This window comes from Podarcis erhardii (assembly GCF_964252035.2).
Source record: "Podarcis erhardii genome assembly, chromosome: 3".
Taxonomy (NCBI): Eukaryota; Metazoa; Chordata; class Lepidosauria; order Squamata; family Lacertidae; genus Podarcis; species Podarcis erhardii.
Window position 1 is genome coordinate 55,212,594 of NC_138507.1, and position 21,426 is coordinate 55,234,019.

General features: G+C 43.1%; 2 protein-coding genes across 8 annotated transcripts in view; one reads left to right on the forward strand and one right to left on the reverse strand.

Annotated features, from left to right (window-relative positions):
* Positions 1 to 810: 810 nt before the first annotated feature.
* Positions 811 to 21,426, reverse strand: part of MCM9 (minichromosome maintenance 9 homologous recombination repair factor) — a 32,733-nt gene continuing 12,117 nt past the window's right edge. For 6 of the 7 annotated variants that reach the window (XM_081856472.1, XM_081856468.1, XM_081856469.1 and 3 more), the window contains exons 6-13: positions 20,173 to 20,298; positions 17,762 to 17,881; positions 8,202 to 8,376; positions 5,695 to 5,897; positions 5,288 to 5,491; positions 4,615 to 4,697; positions 3,967 to 4,112; positions 811 to 3,639 (exon numbers count right to left, since the gene is read on the reverse strand). In XM_081856472.1, coding sequence (XP_081712598.1) covers positions 2,187 to 3,639; positions 3,967 to 4,112; positions 4,615 to 4,697; positions 5,288 to 5,491; positions 5,695 to 5,897; positions 8,202 to 8,376; positions 17,762 to 17,881; positions 20,173 to 20,298 — 2,510 coding nt within the window. In that variant the 3' untranslated portion in view covers positions 811 to 2,186. Of the gene's footprint in view, positions 3,640 to 3,966; positions 4,113 to 4,614; positions 4,698 to 5,287; positions 5,492 to 5,694; positions 5,898 to 8,201; positions 8,377 to 11,096; positions 11,336 to 17,761; positions 17,882 to 20,172; positions 20,299 to 21,426 lie in introns of those variants that run through there. The other variant, XM_081856473.1, reaches the window with a different exon arrangement.
* ASF1A (anti-silencing function 1A histone chaperone) lies at positions 11,384 to 15,697 on the forward strand. Its single transcript, XM_081856474.1, has 4 exons — positions 11,384 to 11,771; positions 13,092 to 13,211; positions 14,916 to 15,088; positions 15,275 to 15,697. Exons 1-4 carry the CDS (start codon positions 11,663 to 11,665, stop codon positions 15,485 to 15,487), a joined length of 615 nt encoding a protein of 204 aa, XP_081712600.1. The 5' UTR covers positions 11,384 to 11,662; the 3' UTR covers positions 15,488 to 15,697.

Genomic DNA, 21,426 nt, shown 5'->3' on the forward strand with positions numbered 1-21,426 from the left:
ACTTATTAGTTTTCCACACTAATAGTGGAAGCACATGCACGATAAATGAGAAGCAAATCACGTCTGAGAGGTAACATGATTTATGCAATTGGCATTTAGCTATAGATCCATGGTACTGCAATACTTTAATTCCTTCAAATATGGACCAGTTGGCTAGCAGTACATAAGCCAACAATTATGGCTGCGAAAGGACAATTTCAATGGTACATGGATGGGATCCTAACAGAAGCATCACAGGAAGGAAGGAAGGATTTTCTTGAAGTGGACTGTGCCCAAGTAAGCCATAAGGAAAGTGTTGTGTATCCATATATAGGCATCTTTGGAATAAATGCCATATTAGATCTGCTTCTCGTTAGACATCTGTATGAAATACATAGTAACATATTACATAGATTGAAATATGTGTGCATGGGCTTAGCACACAACTTTTCTCTTCAAAATGCACAGAATGGGAGACTTGCAAAGGATCAGCCCCTTTGCCCATGTGCTTCAGGTAAATACAGTGCAGTGCACATTTTGTAGTTGCTATACTACTGATACTTGCAGCAAGATTTAGATTAGATATACAGTCTTTTTTGCCACTGGATATGGGGGGGGGGGCTTTTTAGCAATTCAAATACATGTACAAACCTGTAACTTTAATGGAATTATGCGCTTTATATAATTGTTTCAACAATTACTGCCTATGCATTCCTTAATGCAAAGAAAAACTCTTTCTTTTAAGGGCATGTGTCCAATACTTACTCAGTTTTTCACACACCCATGTGAAACTACTTGCATTTACTAAATAATTAGATCAAGGCAAAGTAGGAACCTGCTAACTGATACTTTATTGAAGGACAGCAATGAAGACCACAGATTTTAAATAGCGTATATATGGTGCCAAAGCCCATCTCCTCCATCAGTCATTTTAAGCTGTGCAGTTTCTTTGGACTGGGCAAAAAAATTAAACCCCTTATTGAACAAATACGTATGTACTCCCCCCCAATTATTGTAATATAATACAACAATTAAAAAACTAATTTATGTTGAGGTACCTACAGCAGATAATTAAATGAAATTCTCTAGTAAAATACCATGAACCAAACAGCTTTGGGTTAATCTGTATTACTAGATGAACAGAGCTCATTCATAGTCCTTGCACAAAAAGCTGTGATGTGTTACTTACGCCACAAAATGTTATGTAAATTTCGCAGCTGGAAGACAATGAAAGGCATAGCCAAAAAGCCACATTCTGAAATGTAACCAGTCTGTGATAAATGATTTGAGGTGCTTTATGGCCTAAGCATTGCAATGCAGCAAGCATTAAAAGGAAGGTGGAGAAGAGAAAACTATGCAATAGCTGTTTTTAAAGGCATGATTTTTCTTGGGTGGGAGGTATTAATAGGAAGATGACTATAATTACACCTGGTGGAATCAAGCATTTGTGCAGTAAACTGACTGAAGGAGAAATCTAAATAAAAAACCGTCTGCTTCATTGTCAGGGGTTATTCCTCCCTCGGTTTAACCAAGTGATATCCAAAATATGCCAACAAAACAGTCAGTGGAATCAGACATCTTGGAGGAAAAGAGGAATTAATTGCAATGCCACCTGACCTGATGCTTGCCTCAAGGCAATCCTCCATAGTAGTCTACTACCTTCAACACAGTAGTCTGCTAACTCCATAGCAGTCTACTAACTTCTGTTTGAGGACAGCAGTCTGGGTGTCCTAAGAGTACCATATTTAAGGACGCCAAGATTTAGAAAACCTGTATGTTCTTTGAAATTACCTTGAATCCTAACTAGGTTTCTGTGAATGGAGAGGATCTTTCCATTCACTGATGGGACTCGGATCTAGTGCATGATTCTGCTGGCAGAAAGGGTCAAGGCATTTTCTCCAGTTCTTCATTCCCATGTCTCATGCTGCTTTGGAGAACCGTCTAAACAAGGTTTTTGGGACAGAGCGGAGGGGGGGGGGGGACGACTACAAAAGGAAGGAGAAAATTACTGAATGTCACTTCCCCTGTTCTGCTGACAGAAGTATCACATGAGTGGAACTTTGCTCAGAGGATGATTCCACCAGCAGGAGTAAGCTCAGGATCCCAGCCTTTGTAAAGAGGCCATTTTGTAGGTTCATCTAGGCAAGATTAAAACAAATTTTCAGCATTTTGCAGTGCCATTTTGAGGAGGAAGCAGAAGTTCTGTTTTAAGATTTGAGTTTCCTCTTGCTCTCTTCATCCCAGTCGAAGTCTAGGGTGGAATCATCAAAATCAGCTGTTGAGAACAAATATTTTCCTGTGCCAGTGCTGGCTCTTCCCAGTTCAAAGCACTTCCTTGAGTGCTCCACGCTACTGGAGGTTTGGGCCTCCAATGGCTCCCTCTGTCTGTCCCTGTCATTACTGGTGGCATGCAACAAAACTGGAGACTTTGGCTTTGATTCAGCTGATGGCTTGAAGGCAAAGCTGGCTAATTTTGCCAGTATACTGGAGCATACTTTTTTCGTTTCCGCACCATCTGATATTTCCTCTCTCATTCTTGCCTTTTTTGTGAAGGAAGGGAGTGAATGATTGTTTTGCTCCTCCTCCTCTCTTTGGTTATCACAAGGGCGTTTCTCCATTCTATTATTTCCCACCATACTATTGTGTTCCTTGTGGTGTTTCTCAGGACAGCCTTCTCCCCTTGGCTTCCCCACTTTTGACACAGTTTTGGTAGAAGTGTGAGGGCTGCAGACAGTATCAGGCAGTTGGGCATGATTTTCATTTTCAGAAGGCCAAGCAAGCTTTGGCTTCTGCTTACGCTGAAACTTAGCTAGTTTAGCAGCCGCAGGTCCCAAATCTTCCAGGATTTCAGGTTTAGTAGAGCTTCCTGCTGCACCTTTATTTGTTTGGCCTCTGTTTCGCTTTCTGGTTGAAGTAGCAGACTTCTGTTGCCTTAAAAATATGCTGTGAGGTGGGGAAGCACCCAAGTCTGTTCTGGGGTGTTGTGGAACAACAGCTGGACCAGGAGAAAATAAAGTTGGAGAACACTCAACCTTAGGATCTGGGGTACTTGCACAAAACCCATTAACTCCTTCAATGTTTTCCCTGTGCCATTTCTTAGAGGCCCTGTGAGTAATCACTAAATCAGGTGAGGTACAATCCACTGCATTTGGGCCTTTGTCACTTGCTCCTGATGGTAAGCTTGTGGGCTTGGTTGCCTTCCCCCCATCAAGAGTAGAGGCAGCCTGTCTGCAAGCATTTCCCAGGGCTATTGTTGTTGGTGTGGTTTGCTTGGCTTCACTTAAGTCATTTCTTTCTTTAGAGCAGGGTTTGTTGTGTGGGGCTTTCAAAGACGTTCTTGCAGTTGGAGACATTCTTGCAACTGGAGACTCATAAATGCTCTTCTCAGCTTCAGACTTGCTGTCCGTCATACTGTCAAACCAGCTCAAGCTACTGTCCTTGCTGCATTCACTGGGTTTGCCCCATTCCTTTGTTACTCTGTTATCATCAGATGTCTGGCTGCTTGAGAATATTGGATGATCATCAGGTTGCAATTGTATATTATTGCCCTCTTGGTCTGAATGTTGTGGACAAGACATCTGCTCCGATTTCTCAAGTGTGCAATTGTTTGAGGATGCCTCTTTGGACTGCAGAAACTGAGACGAATTTTCATTCTGCAATCTGCAAAACAAAAACAAAATATATTTTACAAAAATAAACTACATTTCCCCCTTCCCTGATCCTATGAAATGCAGGATCTGCTCCATCTGTGTTTGGGTTTACAGCCCTAATTATTTATTTTGATTTTGGTAAGCATATAAGTAAATGAAAGCAACTGTCTAATTACAGAGTTATTATTTAGCACCATGCATCTTCACTTTGATACCTTGGACAGTGTTTATTAGTGGCCATCCTATGCTACTGCCTATTGCAATAGCACATGTGTTTCCTGAATCCACTGTGATTCACAAGGGCTTTTTTTTGGCCTCCCATATAAATGTTTATCACCTGTCAAGTCTTTGGAATTCTTCACGCAGAATGTCCTGGAGTTCCAGCTTCTCGAGGATCAGTTTACACTGCATTCGATACTGCTCCAGTGGATTTTCAGGAAATGATGTGTGCAGTGCATTGACACCTCCAAGGAGTGCACCTCCCTATAGGAAAGAAGAAGAGAGAAATACAATGCAAATGAACTTTAATTAGATATGTCTGTGTGTAAACGTATATGCCGTTAAAAGGGTTATATGACACAGCACACAGATCAGCAGGTTTTCTAGCACTGAATAAAACTGCTATCAAACTAACCCTGTATCTTTAGCTTATAAAAACAGGCATTTGCACCCTTCTTCAGTGCAGCATGTGTGGGCACAACGACACACACGGGGACCTTCCATTCTGCCTGCACAAGGCTCTCCTTCTTCCCTGATGCCTTGCTCACCATCATGGTTTCAGTAGTGGTGGTGGTAGGGCAGTAGAAGCAGAAGGCATTTTATTTACAGGCTCAAATGTACAAAACTGAGGGCTAATGTTAGGAATTGTTGAAGATTAGTTCTGAGGTGTGGAAATGTGGTCTCCTTGTTGCGTTGTGAAGGTTGCTTCCGATCACATGTACCACAAAGAACTGTTTCAGATGCCAGCCTCTACATGGAAACTCACCTGCATTGAAGACTCCATCACGGAAACCACGGTTACTGCATCTTCCACAGTCACAGTATCTCTAAACATCAACCGAGCATGTGCTAAAAACAAACAACAACAACAAATGTTGCTGAAACTGATGAGCAGATGGTTAGGTTAAATTTATTAAATGCATATGCCACCTATTTAGAAAGCTCTAGATAGAAAGCGATAATGGAATTACACTAGCAACAGTTTTTGATTTAAATCTTTAAAAAGTACTGTTGCACACCACCTCAACCTCTGAGCGGTGTGAGATTCCAGGGGTTCCAGGTGCTTACTTACACCCACCAACTGAAGCACTGCTTACCCATATTAGGGCTCGTGGTGGTGGGTGTAGTATTTAAAAGCCTCTCAATCCGTGTTACAACTCACACATTTGCAAGCCAGAGTAGCCATAGCCTAGCTACAGCATACAATGCTGGGGCATGGAAACCCTATATATGCAGGTGCTGCTGCACTGGATAAAATCCTTTTAAAGGTTCACCATACTGAGTGCCAACAGAAACAAGCATTTGTTGTAGCCCCTGGAGCATTCAAACACGCACCTAGGAGTTTAGTCCAATCAGCTGCATGACCTGGTTCCAGCACTGCCATGAAACGTTTCCCAATTCATTTTCCTCGAAAAGGAAGAGGAAACCCAAGCTCTCACCTTCAGCTAATCGTATCAAACTCTCTAATAAGCGGATGGTGGTTCGCGCAGCATTCCTGCAATCGCTCTGCCTCTGCATCTGATAATAGCGGACAAGAATCAAGTTGCTTTCATCAGTCAATACCGGCTGCAGGTTCTTTATAAGGCAGAAATATGTTTTCATTTTTTCCATAGTCCACAGCTTTTCAGACACACTTGGGCAAGCTGCATGAGAAGAGTTTGCAGAAAGAACTGCATTAACAAAATAAGACACAGAGTAGAAATCAATAGACTTCATAATGACTACTCCATAGTTGGCTCCAACCCTCTGGTGCACTTATTCTGCATGAGCACAAATGGATATATAGTCTAGGTGGTGTAGAGATTCAGATATATTCTCTATAACTGATTGCAAAAGCCACTGCTACCTTTGTTTTCCAGTATGAATGAGGAAATTATGCGATCCCATTCTTCATTTCTTGTATCCAGCAATACCAGGACAAGGTCGAACCTGCTAAGGAGAGGGCTGCCAAGGGCGATGTTCACAGAGACAGATTCATTAGGGTCATACTGCCCCTTTGGATTGGTTGCTGCCAAGATAGTGGTCCTTGTGTTCAGCTTGCACACTAAACTGAAGAGAAACATGATCGATATTGGCACAGAACTATGTTATACCACCACCAAAACCCTACTGCCCAAAGGAACACTTTCGGGTACTTTCCATTTTGAACCTTCCCTTCAGAAATTTCACATAGGCTGATCGGATAGGAGAAAGGATGAGGTGACAAACTAGCTAGAAAGGTTTGCGGAACCTAAGGCAAATAAAGTGTGGTTTTGGATGAATGTGATGAACTGAAAATATAGGTAACAGGTAAGATCAGCAGCCAGCAAGGAACCCTGTCTGGACTGGAGGCCACATCTATAATTTTAAATTGTCAGTAGAGTTGCTAATCAGCCAGCATTAGATCAGTAAACTTGTTTCGTCAGGTAGCTAAAACTAAAGTCTGAAAAGCCAATTTTAAAAACCTGAATACTCCAGATTCTGCTCATAACCCACTCAGGTCCATCCTCCCTCTTCTACAACCTACCAGAAGGTCTCACTACATAGAATCACCGGGGTGGGGAGGGGAAGGATTTTTTAGATCAAAAGTTGACAATCTTAACACCGGGGGGGGGGGGGGAATTGCATGCTCTCTCCTACGCGGGCAAATGCAAACTCTCTTACACAGTTGTCTCTGCCACTTGCACACACACACACACGCCTGTTTGATGCACAGACATGTCTGTGTTCTTCCACTTACATGCACACTCATAAATACACAGATGTTTGCAAATATACACAATCTCACTATACAAACTACCACGATCATAAGAACGGTGTCTATAACAACATTTAGTATGGTGCAATTCCCCCCCCCCCATCCCTTAATTTATTTGACCTTGACCCGAGGTTTGTTTTCAGAGCTACAGAAGGGTGCTTTGTCCAAGTAAGCATATCTCACTCAGTGCAGACATTTAGACAGCTGTTCTAAATCTGACTTCGAAGTGATCTATTTCCAGTTGGTGCCATCTTCGCTCTTACCTCATTGTACTGAGAGGGAGCAAGTACAGCACCAAGAATCTTCGCTTTCATATTTGTAGTACATAACATGGGAAAAGTATTTTGACTCTTAGCCAGTAACAACAGAGATTCAAAAAAGAAATCAAGAGTTGACCCCCACTCTGTAATGCCTTAAGGATGTCTAAATATGGAAGTGAAAGGTTGCAGCCCCAGAACACATACTTCGAATGGAGGAAAAGTCTTAAATTCCATCTGCAGCACAAAACAACTGTTTCATTGCTCTTCTGACTAAAAATGGTTTTCCTTTTTTTAAAAAAACAACACTGAAAATAGTACCCAATAGTGGTCATTTTAAAGTTGTGTATATGTCCAGTCTAGTACTGGTACAATAAGATGCAAACATAGGGTCAAAGAAGATTATTCCCTCCCATTTTTGTGGCTTGTAAAAGCTGAACAAGTACACTTAGCTCTTGCACCTTATGAATGTTTACTCAGAAGCCAAGCCCCACTATGTTCAGTGGGGCATGCTGCCTAGTAAGGTAAAAGGTAAAGGATCCCTGGATGGATAAGTCCAGTCAAAGGCGACTATGGGGCTGCGGCACTTATCAATTGTAGGGATCAGTTTTACTTCTTCACTGCAGGAAGTTGGGAAGGTGGTGAGACAAAGAGGGAACGAACAGCCAGTCAACAGAAGCTGTGTTTTTCCCTACCTGGTAGAGGTCTGAAAATTGATGGAAGTACAGTGGTGCCTCGCAAGACAAAAAGAATCCATTCCACGATTCTCTTCATCTAGCGGTTTTTTCATCTTGCAAAGCAACCCTATTAGCGGCTTAGCGGCTTAGCGGCTATTAGCGGCTTAGCGGCTATTAGCGGCTTAGAAAAAGGGGGGGAAGCGAAAAAAATCACAAGACTCGCAAGACGTTTTCGTCTTGCAAAGCAAGCCCATAGGGAAATTCGTCTTGCGAAGCGCCTCGAAAAACGGAAAACCCTTTCGTCTAGCGGGTTTTTCGTCTTGCGAGGCATTCGTCTTGCGGGGCACCACTGTACTTAGCACTCACTGCAATGGCTAATACCTTGTCATATAGTGAGAACAGATGAAATTTTGGGATTTGCTGGGGTGGAATTTTATACTCCTTAGCTTTCTGGTTTCATGTATATTCCTGGGCATACACCAGTTAGGCTGGAAGCAGATTAAAAAATAAATAAATTCCCCAGAGAGTTTGAAAGAAGGTCCATTGCTCATTCTGGAAAACAGACTGCAGGTTTCTGGCTTCTTTGAAAACCTGCAAAGTTTGTTTGAGCAGACCCTCATGCAACAAGAGTGGTGAAATAAATTAGAATCCATGGCCCTTTTTTTAAATAAAAAATACTTACCCAGCCTTGGCCACGCTGATGGTCTGTTGTTCCATTGCCTCGTGAATGCTGGTTCTGTCGTGTTCCTTGATGCTGTTAAACTCATCAATACAGCAAAGTCCCCCATCAGCCAGCACGAGGGCTCCAGCCTCCAAGTTCCACTCTCCAGAGTCTTTCACAGCAGTCACTGTTAAACCTTTGGAACAGGAAAGTGTTGTTTGAGCAACCCTGGCTCAATCTCATTTGAACAAGGCTTAACAAGGGTCAGCCTAAAATAAGCAAAGGTGACAGTAGTACAATTTCTGGTGAAGACAGACCTGGTGCAGCTAGTGCCTTTTGTTACCATGAAACTTTCTCAGAATTCCCTATGGAAGTTTAGTGTTTGTTTGTTTGTTTGTTAAATCATTTTCTTAATTAACAAGGCAAAACAACAACTTACTTACCCGAGTACATGCAGATTTTTTTAATAAAAAATATTAAGAGGTGGGCAGCCTGCTTGGAGCATGTGTGAGGGGGAAAACTGATGGAGAAACTAATGTTATGAGGTTTTTTTTTGGGGGGGGGTATGTATTGGTATGTGTAGGCTGTATGCCTGAGCCTCCTTCTAATTTCTGGATCCAGACTCAATTCCTGGAGGAACCAGGCTAACTTCCTAATGAGGTAAGTATGGGTCATTAAGGTAACAAAGGAAGTGTCTCTGTACCAGATGAATAAGGGGTGACCCCCCCCTTCAACTCACTGGTAGTTAGAAAGACAAAGGGCAGAGTTGAGAGTTGAGTTATGTGAACTAGCAAGTAGAAGCAAGGCTGCAAGCAGGGCAGCTGGGGGACAGAACCATTCCTGATTTCTGTTGGAATACAAGGCTGTGGCTATGAGAGGAGCAAGACCATTTGAGGGGGTGTTAATTCTGTGAACCTCTACATGTAGTCTCAGGTTGAATATACATGTAAGTAAACCATATAACATAGAGACACCACATTCTCCACTGTCTCTCATTCCAAAAGAAACACAAGCCCTGAATAAGTGCGTGGAACCCCTGTAATCTCGCATTGCTCAGAGATTGGGGTGGTGTGCAACAGGAACACTGATAATAAACCTGTCATTCAAAATGCAAACCAAGGATGGAAGCCAGACTTAGTCCCTTGGCTAAGGGACCTCCTGCAAGTTCTCTCTTTACATTACACCTGCCTGCACCCTAAATCTGGTATGTTATCATTCATGATATTCTATAGTATAAATAGACTAATGGGAAATCAATTCACATTCATTTGTCAAAGGAAATTTGAAATTCAGTTGCATTTACGAAAGAGAGCACAGTAGCAGTGCATCCTTATCTCTGCTGCTCTGGTGGTTTCTTTTTTGAGTATGTTGCTGTCTGCTGAGCTACGCAAAGGGTGGGTAAGTTCTGGTAAAATGACTGTTGTACTTATCAACAGCTGTGGAGTGCACTTGTGCAAGTAAACACCTGGTATGCTCAACCAGGGCAGTAAGTTAAAGAGGTGCAATTGCACCATTAAAGCTTTTTATGACTCACATGTGTGCAGCAAGAAATGAAACCTGGGACTTTCTCCTCACACTGCAATTTAAAAAAGAGCTGGCCTGTGAGTGACAATGGCTTATAAGTCACATGTCCATAAGCAACACAATGACATGATTAAAATGTTGTAGTGCAAGAGAACAACCACTAGGTGGTTCCTGTAATTGTCATCCCTAGTTTGTCCCTCTGGGGGTTCCATAGAGGCTTCCTGTGTGAGCCAACAAGCAACCACAAGAAAACGCCACCTATCACTAGAAAATAAAGACTGCTCCTGTTACCAACTGCCTAAATCTTATCTTTCCATAACCTTACAAAAACATATCATATGTTTAAAACACCCAGTGAAAAGATAATTAGCAGCAACAATAACCTGAGCAGCAGAAAAAAGACAAAGGGATAATCAAGGCAATCTGAAAGACCTCCAAAAGAGAGCTACCATGGTCTGGCATCTAAAAGTTAGCAAGAAAACAAAGGCAAACGATGAAGTCCCACAGTTTTGATGCACTTGCAGAGAAGGCTCTGGCTCATGTTGCCACCTACTGTGTTTCGGAAGGGGAGAACACACAAAAGCAGGGCCTCTGGAGGTGTCCACAATAGGGCATTAAGGCTTATGTGGACTGCTGTTTCCATGTGCATGTACATATATACAATTTTATGCCTCCCAAATCTATCCTAATGTTTCCAATCCAAAATCCAAATTCAGTCTGTGCCACTTGAAGACTTAATGTAGACACCACCCAAAAAACAGAGACACAAACAGCTCCAAGTGCACATTAAAATTCAGTGTGGACAAGCCCTCTGAGGAGGAGCCTGCACTTTGGTAGGTTTATGTGGGACCAGTCAATTCTTAAGCTAACCTGGGCCCAGACTATTTATCTAGGGTTTTAAAAGTCAAAAACGAAGATTTTAAATTGAATCCAGAAACCAAGTGGGAGCTATTTTGGAGAGCAATCTGGGCCAGGCAATGATGGACCGATGGAGTGGCATAGCCCCTACATTCACAGTCTTGTTCCACATGTCAGCCGGGGTAGTAGTCCAGCAGATCTTCAGCTGGCTCAGTCCCTCCATGGGGGGGGGGGGTTGTGGTGTGTTTATGCACTTTGCAGATCACCACTCTTTTATTCCACACTTTTCAATGCACTCCTCACTCGCTTTCCAATTCGCAAAAAAAAGGTCTGTTTCTTTTTAAAAGAGGATTTGTTGCACTAGGCCGAGTGTGTGCTTTAATCCACTTTAACTGCACAAATCCATCCCACAGAATATTGAGAGGTATGGAGGCATCCTAAAAACACATACATGCAATCATTAGTTTAAAATAAAGCCCACCATTTATTCTTTTTTTGGTGGGGGGAGCAATCAACATGGGCACTGTCCCCCCCCCCCTTCTTTTCACTTCGCTTCAATTACGCCAAGACCCCTTTTCTTGCAAGTTCACTTCTCTGAAGAGCCTCGATCGCTTCGCTCTCCAGCCCTTTCACCCTCCTCTGGTCCAGCAGGTGGAGCGCCAGCTAAAGCTTCCCACTCCACTCGGGCTACGGGAGCCCATCTTGCTCTTTCGGGGAAGCCTCGGCTGCAGGAGGAGGGCCATAGCTCAGCGTGCAGCCAATCCGCGCCAGCCCTGCCAGTTAACAGAGCAGAATGGGCTGTAGTTTAGTGTAACAGGAAAGCTGCAAAACAGTGTGGAGTGCTCTCGGTGCAACATTAAAAAAGAGAGAGGAAAACAAGAAAGGGGAAGACGGAGAAGGGCGAGTTTTTGGGTGGTGCTTTTTTTTTTTTTTTTTTTTTTAAGCAACCCAAACCTCCAAGTTTCCTAACTCTCAGCGTGCTCGCTTGCCGGCGCTGGGGTTCGCGCCCTGCAAAAGGGGAGCCCCCTGGACTTTTCTTGGGCTGCGGTAACACGCCGCGACTATTGTTTGCGGGTCTCCCCTCCCCCCCTCCCCGAAATATGGCAAAGGTTCAGGTGAACAACGTCGTGGTGCTGGACAACCCTTCTCCTTTCTACAACCCTTTCCAGTTCGAGATCACGTTCGAGTGCATCGAGGACCTGTCCGAAGGTGAGTTTGCCCGGGGTGGATTTTTCGCCCCCTCGGCGCTGGCCAAGCCCTTTCGGGCTTTCCCCCTTCCCAGGCTTAAAGTTTGCAAAGGCCTCGCTGCTGCTCCCTCTCCTCCTCCACCACCACCTCTGCATCTGGCATGACGGAAGGACGGTGGGCTTTGCAGCCGCCGCCGCCGCCGCCGCCTCCTTCTCTCCCACCCAACCCGGCAGCGCCCGCCCGGTGCGCCCAGCTTCTCCGGTCTTCCGCTCGCGAGGAAGGGAAGCCTTTAAGTTGCAAGGAACTTGTTTGAGCGCTGGGAGCAGCCATGTTGCCAGCATTGTGCTGCTGCTGTGTGTTGGCGGGGGCGGCGGGGCGCGTTCGCGAGAGGAGGAGGGCTCAACGGAAACACCTCGCACGCTTCGGGTTTTGGTGGGGGGAGGCGAGCCGGGAGAGGCTGAACTACCCAGTGCAAAGGAACCACAGGGGTGCTACAGATGGGCGGGGGGGGGGGCGGCGGCGGCGCTGAGAACACCTGCAAGTTAAGCGGTTTCCACTCATCCGCTTTTAGTGCTCGCACGAAGGGGTGTGTGTGACATGTTTAAAACGCTTTAGGAAAAAAAACAGAATTTTAACGATGCCTTTTTTAAAAAAAGTGTTAAATGGCCTTAAAAGTACTTCTGGTACTACTTTACGTTTGCATAACTTTTTAATTGTGACACCCCTTTCAGACGGAAGTTCGCTTTGGGGAACGCCCTGGAGGTTTGTAGTGGGTGTTTTGTTTTTCGTCTGGATAGCCTAACAAGCCTCTCTTCGGACCTCCACCCTTGCCCCCTCCCGGGGTAGTGAGGTCAGCAACACTTTCCCTACTAGAGGTAGCTAGCAACTTCTGCCGCCACCCTTCAGAAACGTCTTTGCCCTAGGCGGGCAGGAAGAATACCAGAACTTGCTATCCTAACCTACTGTCTAGTGAAGTCCTGTTGAATTCAGCAGGGTTTACTCCCAAGTAACAGGTTAGGGTCTACAGCCTCAACTACTAAATATTACGAAGTCATGCAGTAATTGAGCAGAATGCTACAGTTGTCTAGAACAACACTTAAAAGTGCTAGTATCAACAAACCTCTTCAAAACAAATTTTCAGTATTGTAAAACATTTCCTTGGATGTAAATACTAATTATTTTCAGCCAGCCCTGCTGGTTTTCAATATTTGCTTTCAAATAAATGTAAAAATCATCGAGTTAATATCAACTGGCTTTACTAATGTTAAGAGGCTACAATTTTTATGTGTTTTATTTTAGGTAAAGCAAGAGTACTAAAAGGTTTTTCTTCTTCTAATGTAGATTTGGAATGGAAAATTATCTATGTGGGCTCCGCAGAAAGCGAGGAGTATGATCAAGTTCTAGATTCAGTTTTGGTGGGCCCTGTTCCTGCAGGAAGACACATGTTTGTATTTCAGGCAAGTCTGCTTTTAAACTTTAAGGAAATTCTAAAACATTGTGTGTGTTTATGTTCAGATGGCTACTTTTGCGGCAAGCAGTCACAAATTACATGTGACTGAAGTTCAGCACTGCCCTTTGCTTTAAAAGGGTAGCAAATCTAATGTTTAACCCAGCTCTTCCTCTGGGTGCTGATTTTTAACCAAAAACATGGGGACATACATACCCAAGCATGTGAGCAAGCATCATAAACAGTAAGTTGGCTCTGCTCTAGAAGAGAGAGAGAGTTGCTACAGAAAAATCTGTTCTGGGAAAAAAGGGAGGGAGGGAAATACTGTATATGGGGTAAAATTTTTAATTTCAGTAAGATTTTACTTTTTTAGTGTTTTAGAGGAACGATTTTTCATGCATTTTTCATGAATACAGTAACATAAGCTATGTAATATCGTGGGTAATATTTTGGCCATCAGACTTGCAACTGCTCACACTGAGTATGAGTTAGATACTTTTCAGGGGAGGCTGTGTGTCTTCCTGCTTTCTGACATGCAAGTGGTGGGGTGTGCAGAATACAGATTTCTTTGTAAATGTGCCTGGGCTCTGGAATTTACAACCCTAGGGGGCCCATCTAGCCCAGTCACCAAATCATCAAGAGGGCTGTAAAGGAATGTCATTTTTGTAGACGGCTTTTAACATTATCTGAACCCATGAGTTAATGGTTATATGTTGCTTCTGGTCACCTCCTTAATTGGCGGCAATATAGATGCATACATAAAATTTGTCAGCCTCATTGGGACCTCTGTGGGGCCAAAAATCTGCACAGAAATATTAAGAGCACACAATGCTTTTTGGGCGGAGTGTTCTTCAGGAAAGGGGGAAACAAGTGCGTTTAGAGGCCACTGAACACTGTGTGACTTGCAATTGTGGCACAGATTGCACTTGCTAAGCTAATACACTCTAGTTCTGTGCATCTCTCTGCAAGGGGATTATTACACAGTCACGTAGTTGCATTTGTATGTAGCTGGTTTTAACCATGATGTGTTCAAGAAGCCAATGTTTTGTTTCTCCAAAGTTTGGTTTGTTACCCAGTGGCTCTTGCCTTGTGCCTCTGTAGCTTGGTGTGTGTCTAGTCTGAAGCTACTAAGCAGAGCATGGTTAGGTAAGGCTGCTATGTTCAGACATGACAAACCATAGTTAAAACAAGCTGTGGTTTGTACGCCAACAACAAACTGGCCTCACATAATGATTTGTTGCCAGGAAAAAAATGATTAGTCCGCTGGGCAGGGTTCAGATATTCAAATGAACCATGGTTTAACATTATGTGCAGACGAGGTATGTGTGTGCTTATGTAAATAGCTGGGTGAATCCACACAGCTAAAAGCTGTGATGTTTGCTCTTTTGGGTAAAAAATTAAGACAGATTGGGTACAACCTGGTTTGTTTTACTAAAGGAAGTCCACCAACAAAAAAAATCTAGTAACAAGTTAAAAGACCTCACAAAAAATAAAATGAGCTTGGAATCCATATCAAGGAGCTGAAACAATTACAGGATGGTCCTTGACTGAAAACCTGAAGTTTTTGAAGATTAGAACTTTTGTGCTTCTTAGTTCAATCAGCATCAATAAGTACTGTGCCAAATCTCTTTATATTGTGAGCATAGTGGTTTCCTTAACAAACAAAAAAAGTGGGGGAACATTGGTCAATCTTGTGTTTTGTTTTTTGCTGCAGGCAGATGCTCCTAATCCAGGACTAATTCCTGATGCAGATGCTGTAGGAGTCACAGTTGTGTTAATCACCTGCACCTACAGAGGTCAAGAATTTATTAGAGTTGGCTATTATGTGAACAATGAATATACTGAAACAGAATTGAGAGAAAATCCTCCGGTAAAGCCAGATTTTTCTAAGGTAGGAGTTATTATGCTTTGCTTATCTATTAAAATACTCATTGCATAGAATTAAAATGCTAAGAAATAAATCAGCAAGTCAAATTTTAAAAAGAGCTTTGTCCCGAATTTGTTCTAAGACTGCTTCAGAAGTCAAGAGTGTCTGATGCAACTCCAAAATGTTGATGTGAATGTCCTTGTTTTGCAGCTCCAGAGGAATATTTTGGCATCTAACCCCAGGGTCACAAGATTCCACATTAATTGGGAGGACAACACTGAAAAACTGACAGATGCAGAGAGCAGCAACCCAAACCTTCAGTCACTCCTTTCTACAGATGCACTGCCTTCTGCTTCAAAAGGATGGTCAACATCAGAAAATTCACTAAATGTTATGTTAGAATCTCATATGGACTGCATGTGACCCGACTTAACTTTCAGCGCTATGTATGTGTTAGGATGTAGACAGACAGCACAGACACACACACACACACACACCATCACCAGAAACGATTTCCCGGGAATTGCATATTCAACATGTGAAGAATTTGTTTTAAAATCCCCACATTCTGTAGAAAGTTTATAAGGAAAAAGTATTTGAGTGGATGTATAAATAAAAATTATTTTTAAGTAATTCTGAGGGTTTGCTTAGGCCACACTAAGCATGTTATTAAAACATTTATTTATTTTTCCTCCCCTGCAGGCTGGGTGGGGGTTGAGGGAAATACAGGAAGTTAGATATCTCATAGAATAGTTGGAAAGTACCCTGAGGATCATCTAGTCCTGAAATGCAGGAATATGCAACTGTCCCTTACGGGGATCGAACCTGCAACCTTGGCGTTGTCAGCACCACGCTCTAACCAACTGAGCTGAAGAAGTTAAATATACTACTTGTTCAGTACATATGCAAGACTATTCTAAACAGCCTCTGTTTGGAAAGCAGGAAGCATAGCATAAACCGCAGCTGCCTTTTCAAGGCACATATGACTTTTAACAATACAATTTAGTCCAGCATCAAAACATTTGTGTGGAATACTATTGTGCGTGTACTGTGGGGGTCCCCCCCCTTCTCACATACGCTGTTCGTGGCATGCCATGCAGTGTTACCACAGAAAGAAATACAGGACTAAAATGTTTGTGCTGGCCTAGATGCATGGACACTAAACTCAAATCCTCCACCGCACCAAAATAATAGTATGTGCATTACAGTAGTCCTCATCAAGCAGTCAGGCTTATGTATAAGTTGTGACTTAAAAGATTTATCAGCCTGCCAGCCACATACTTGGTCTGAGACAGGGTCTTACGCTTTGTAGACCTCCCACACACTGGCCCATTGCATGAAACATGATAAATAGAATTTAAAGCAACAGAAACTGAAGGTGCCTGGGACAGCATCAGGAAGCCTCTATATGCACACAGTATCATTATTTTATATTTGATGCTATATAGTGTGGGAAGGAAGGGGAACTGAGTTCCTAGGCCAAACAAGATCTTAAATGTCTCATTGGGAGATAAAAGTGTATTCTTTTAAAAAAGGTAAAGGGACCCCTAACCGTTAGGTCTAGTCATGGATGACTATGGGGTTGCGGCGCTCATCTCGCTTTACTGGCCGAGGGAGCCGGCGTACAGCCGGTCATGTGACCAGCATGACTAAGCTGCTTCTGGCGAACCAGAGCAGCACATGGAAATGTTGTTTACTTTCCTGCCGGAGCGGTACCTATTTATCTACTTGCACTTCATGCTTTCGAACTGCTAGGTTGGCAGGAGCAGAGACCGAGCAATGGGAGCTCACCCTGTCTGCCAACCTTCTGATCGGCAAGCCCTAGGCTCTGTGGTTTAACCCACAGTGCCACCCATGTCCCATATTCTTCTTAGGTCCTCCCAAAGAGAAAACACAACTGGGCCGAAATATTAGAAAAGTTTCACTGTGACAGATGACATTTATTCCAGTTCTGCCCAACTGGCAATGGCCTCCTAGGTTCCTTACACAGCCCTGCTCCATGACATAATACTAGATAGACACCCCGGGTTCATCCAGTGCAGTTGAACTTCAGGAGGTACGGGACAGACAAAAGGAAGTATTGTAAAATATAAACTCTGGGGTTTGCTACAACAGGGTGTGAAAATATGGTCCCCAAGCTCGATGGCTTAAAAGGGACTGGATTGAAAATTGAGGATAAAGGCTATGTGGCAATAAGGTTGAGTACCAGCAGATGGGAAACTGGAAGAAACCTACTGACTTCATGTCCTGCTTGTGAGCTTAACCATAGCTATTTGCCCACTGTGGGAACAGAATGCTGGACTAAATGGACCCTCAGTCTGATCTAGCAGAACTACTCTTACGTTCTGAAGAGTCCTTTAAAATTAAGAGCTTGCAGATTAAAGTTAGGGCATTCTGTGTGCAAAGCACATGTTCTATCGAGCCTTCTGGGAATAAAAAGATTATGTTTTGTCATGTATAGATACATCAACATCTTGAGGTAGGACTCAAAACACAAGTCCTGTTTCCTACAGAGTGCTTTTTCCTCAGTGCACTATTACCAAGAGTTATATTGCATTTGAATAAAAAAAAATCCACTCCTTCATTACAACCTAAAGATGTAGATACTTTCAGAAGGTAATTGTCAACTGCCTCCTCCCCCAATATAAACAAAAATTCCAACCGCAGTTGATTGTGCATTTGGATGTCTCATTTTACCTGCGCTTGTGGATCCAATTCCTGCTGTAAGTACAGAACGCGGAGTAATCTTTACTGCGTATTTCAGAAACTGAGACTTCCCTGTTCCAGGGTCTCCAACCAATAAAAGATGTGATTCACCTTGCAGGGAAAGAAACACACAAGTGTTTGCTAAAGCAGCTTTTTAGATTAAAGTAATTATTTGGTGCAAGGCCAGAGAAATAATGAAACAGCAGAAATATAATGCCACCATGTCAACCAATCTTTAAAATAAAAAGCCTTACATTTATCCTGCTTTCCATGAAAAGATAGCCACAAAGTGGCAGTTTTATCGTATGTACTTGAATGTATGTACACTCAAGAAACAGAAGAATCTCACCCACCTGCCCTGTGCGCTCCATCTGCTCTGATCCCTGAACCAGACATGCCCACATGTATTGAATACTACCTGCATAGCCCAACCCTGATACTGAACCCTGGATACCAGGATTCAGATTACCACTCAGTCATGAAGATCACTGGGTTACCTTGGGCCAGTTGCAGGATCTCAGCCTAACCAACCTCACAGGTATTGGCAAAATAAAATCAAAGTGCACCACCCTGAGCTCCTTGTAGGAAAGAGTGGGATATAACTATAATAATATATTTTTTTAAAAAATGTAGCCCCCAACTTTGCTAAGAAAGGATCATGTGCTGAAAGTTTTATGGAAACATCCTAGACACTAATTTCCGTATTTTTTGTCCTAATTACGATTATGCTTTTATTTTATTTTTGCTTAGCTACAAAAATGATCATTCACCTCAATTCATCTCATATGATCTCAGGAGGAAAATGTGAAATATTTAATGTCTTAACAAACATTAGTAGTAGGATTATGATTAAGCATTAGTGGGGTTTTCCCATCCTTTCAATAGTATGCAAAGCTCATCATGAGGTAACTTGCATTTCTAAATGGGGAGGGAATGATCTGACAAAAATGGCCATTACTCAGGAATATTCCACTATAGTTTAGAGATAATGTTTAGTGCAGGAAAATTGTACTTAATAGCCCTCTACAGAAATGACATTAATGCTTTGAAGGTGGCATTTAAATTTTGCTCTGGTGACCTATGGCATATATGCACACATTAAAAAACCTCTTAGGATTATATCCAGCTACGCAAGTGGTGACATTTACTGCCCAGCACACAGCACTTCTGCCCCTCCACACTAGGAAAAGCAGTTTGCCGAAAATTCTACAGTAACAGATCTAAGAAAAAATAACAGGCAAGTATGGAAAGAAAAGACTGGAATCAAATTATTTGAAGTTACAGGCTGTCAAAACATACTGGCCTTGCTCCCATGTCACTTCAAACCACGGTTAACTATCGTTTAAAGATGAACACAAAGCATGCTGGTGCATAGGGCTAAAATTGCAGCTGCTTTGCTGCTACTTCTGTGTTGTCGGCAGCAAAGCCATGGTTTCACTAAGCATCATGTCCAAACCCAGACTCATGATTTGTTTCTCCACAAACCACCATGAGTGGTAAGCCACAAAGAAACCTTGGTTGTAGCTCATGGTTTATTTTGAGAGCAACAAAACGAGTCTGAGTTTAGATGCAACATGCAACAACAGAAGGGGTGGAAGAGCAAGGTACCCGCAATTTTAGCCTAATGCACTTTAACTATGGTTTAGCAGAGGTCGGCAACATAAGGCCCATGAGCTTCCTGGAACCGGTCCACAGCCGTTCTGTGGATCGGCCTGGGGATTCCGGGCTTTTCTCCCCGCAACGCCATTTTTTGTCTCACTGCGGGGACCAACTTCCGGAAGAGTGCCAGAAATGGTGTGTGCGCATGTGCATGGGCACTTCTCCATCCCAGAAGTGCACCAGAAATAGCGTGTACGCACATGCAGGCATGCACACTCTGGCCTACCGAGAGGTCTGCCGGGGAGTGGACCAGCCCAGCCTCCAAAAACGTTGCCGACCCCTGGTCCAGCATGATGTGCGAACAAGGCTTTTGTGAGATTTTGCTCTTTCCCCTCCAAAATCTGGTCGATTCTTTATTTTAATGTTATTAACTTGCTGTTGGATTAGTTAAATTTAAAGAAGTCATTAAAAAATATTTTTAAACTACCACGAAAAGCATCACAACAATGTTGTGACAAAGTGACAAAGTTCTGTGAAGTAGTACAGCAAATTTAAAGCTGTCTTTGTGACCTTTGGTATTGTTCCTCAAAGTGTACAACATACAGTTGCTTTCTAGAGTTTAGTGTCTTTCACAGGACTACTTTATCAACAAAGCACTAAGGGATTAAAAAATCATACGATGGCAGCTCTTTTACACTACAAGTGGTGCAGTAATTCAGGCCCGTGTAGTGATAAAGGGTCAGATCTACAGAGGGTTGTGTGTATGTAAAAGAGGGGATAGGTTTTATATATAATGTACTAACCTCTAACCCGAGTGCCTGCAGCATCTGTTCTCTGCACACCCCCTGCAAGCACCATGGCTACGGCCAACTTCACAAGATACAACCCAAAAATCTGAGGGCACAAGCTTGCTAAAATGTCATTTCTCCCTGAAAAGAGGGGAGGGAAAATAATTAGTTCAGCTGATAACAAACTATATCTGATCACACACATTTCCCAAGCAAATGTCTAAGATACTACTCATTTGAACTCCTTGATTTAAAGTAACAGACTATGACAGGTGAATAAAAAAAAATAATGATCAGATGGCACTTTTGTAAATATTGGTTTGTTGTGGGAATGGTCTCACATGACGCTGAACAGGAAAAAAAGCCCAGATTCAGTGTTTTCCAGTGGGCAGAGATACTTAGAGAACATGTAGAAATTGGATCAGTAGAAGATGGTGTAGTAGAGATGTGCTGCTCAATCATGTTGCTGCTGTTTACTGGGAGGTGGAAGGGAAAGGTGGCAGCAAGGTTGGCATGGTATGGAGCTAATTCAGTGCTCCTGCCAGTGCATTTACACCATGCCAACCTCCACACTGCCTCGCCCCTCCTCTTCCAACTTCCCATAAGCAGCAGTGATACAACCGACCAGAGGTCAGTTGAGTGGCAGCGCTCCACCATGCCTTGTGCTACTGGAATAAATGAGATGTATAGCTTTACTGAAACACCTTTATTATTATTCCTCACAGGCAGACTCAAGGGGTCATAGAAATAACACAGACTGCTTCTGGCTGTGAGAGCTCTGGCAGATGTACAGAAGTCTCCCATCAGCAAGAACATCCTTCATGCATTAAATACTTAATTTCAAGCAAAGGAAGGTTTGAGTAGATCAGGTCTCTCCACTTAAATGAATGGGGACCTTTGCACAGGCAGGGGTACAATGTGCATATCTGAGTGCACACAGAACTCTTAGTTTCAAGTAAATATTAATTACCCGCATAAAAGCCAGCTCCTGGCTTCTGCCTCTTGGTCACACAAACAGAACCAATAAAGTAAGTAGTGTGGCTGTCTGTCCCCAAGGCCACTTCTCCCTTGCACAGACTCTAGGATAGGCACCCCCAAACTTGGCCCTCCAGATGTTTTGGGGCTACAACTCCCATCATCCCTAGCTAACAGGACCAGTGGTCAGGGATGGTGGGAATTGTAGTCCCAAAACATCTGGAGGGCCGAGTTTGGGGGTGCCTGCTCTAGGATGTCTCTTCCCCATCCATCAACCTGAGTAGTCACAGAACT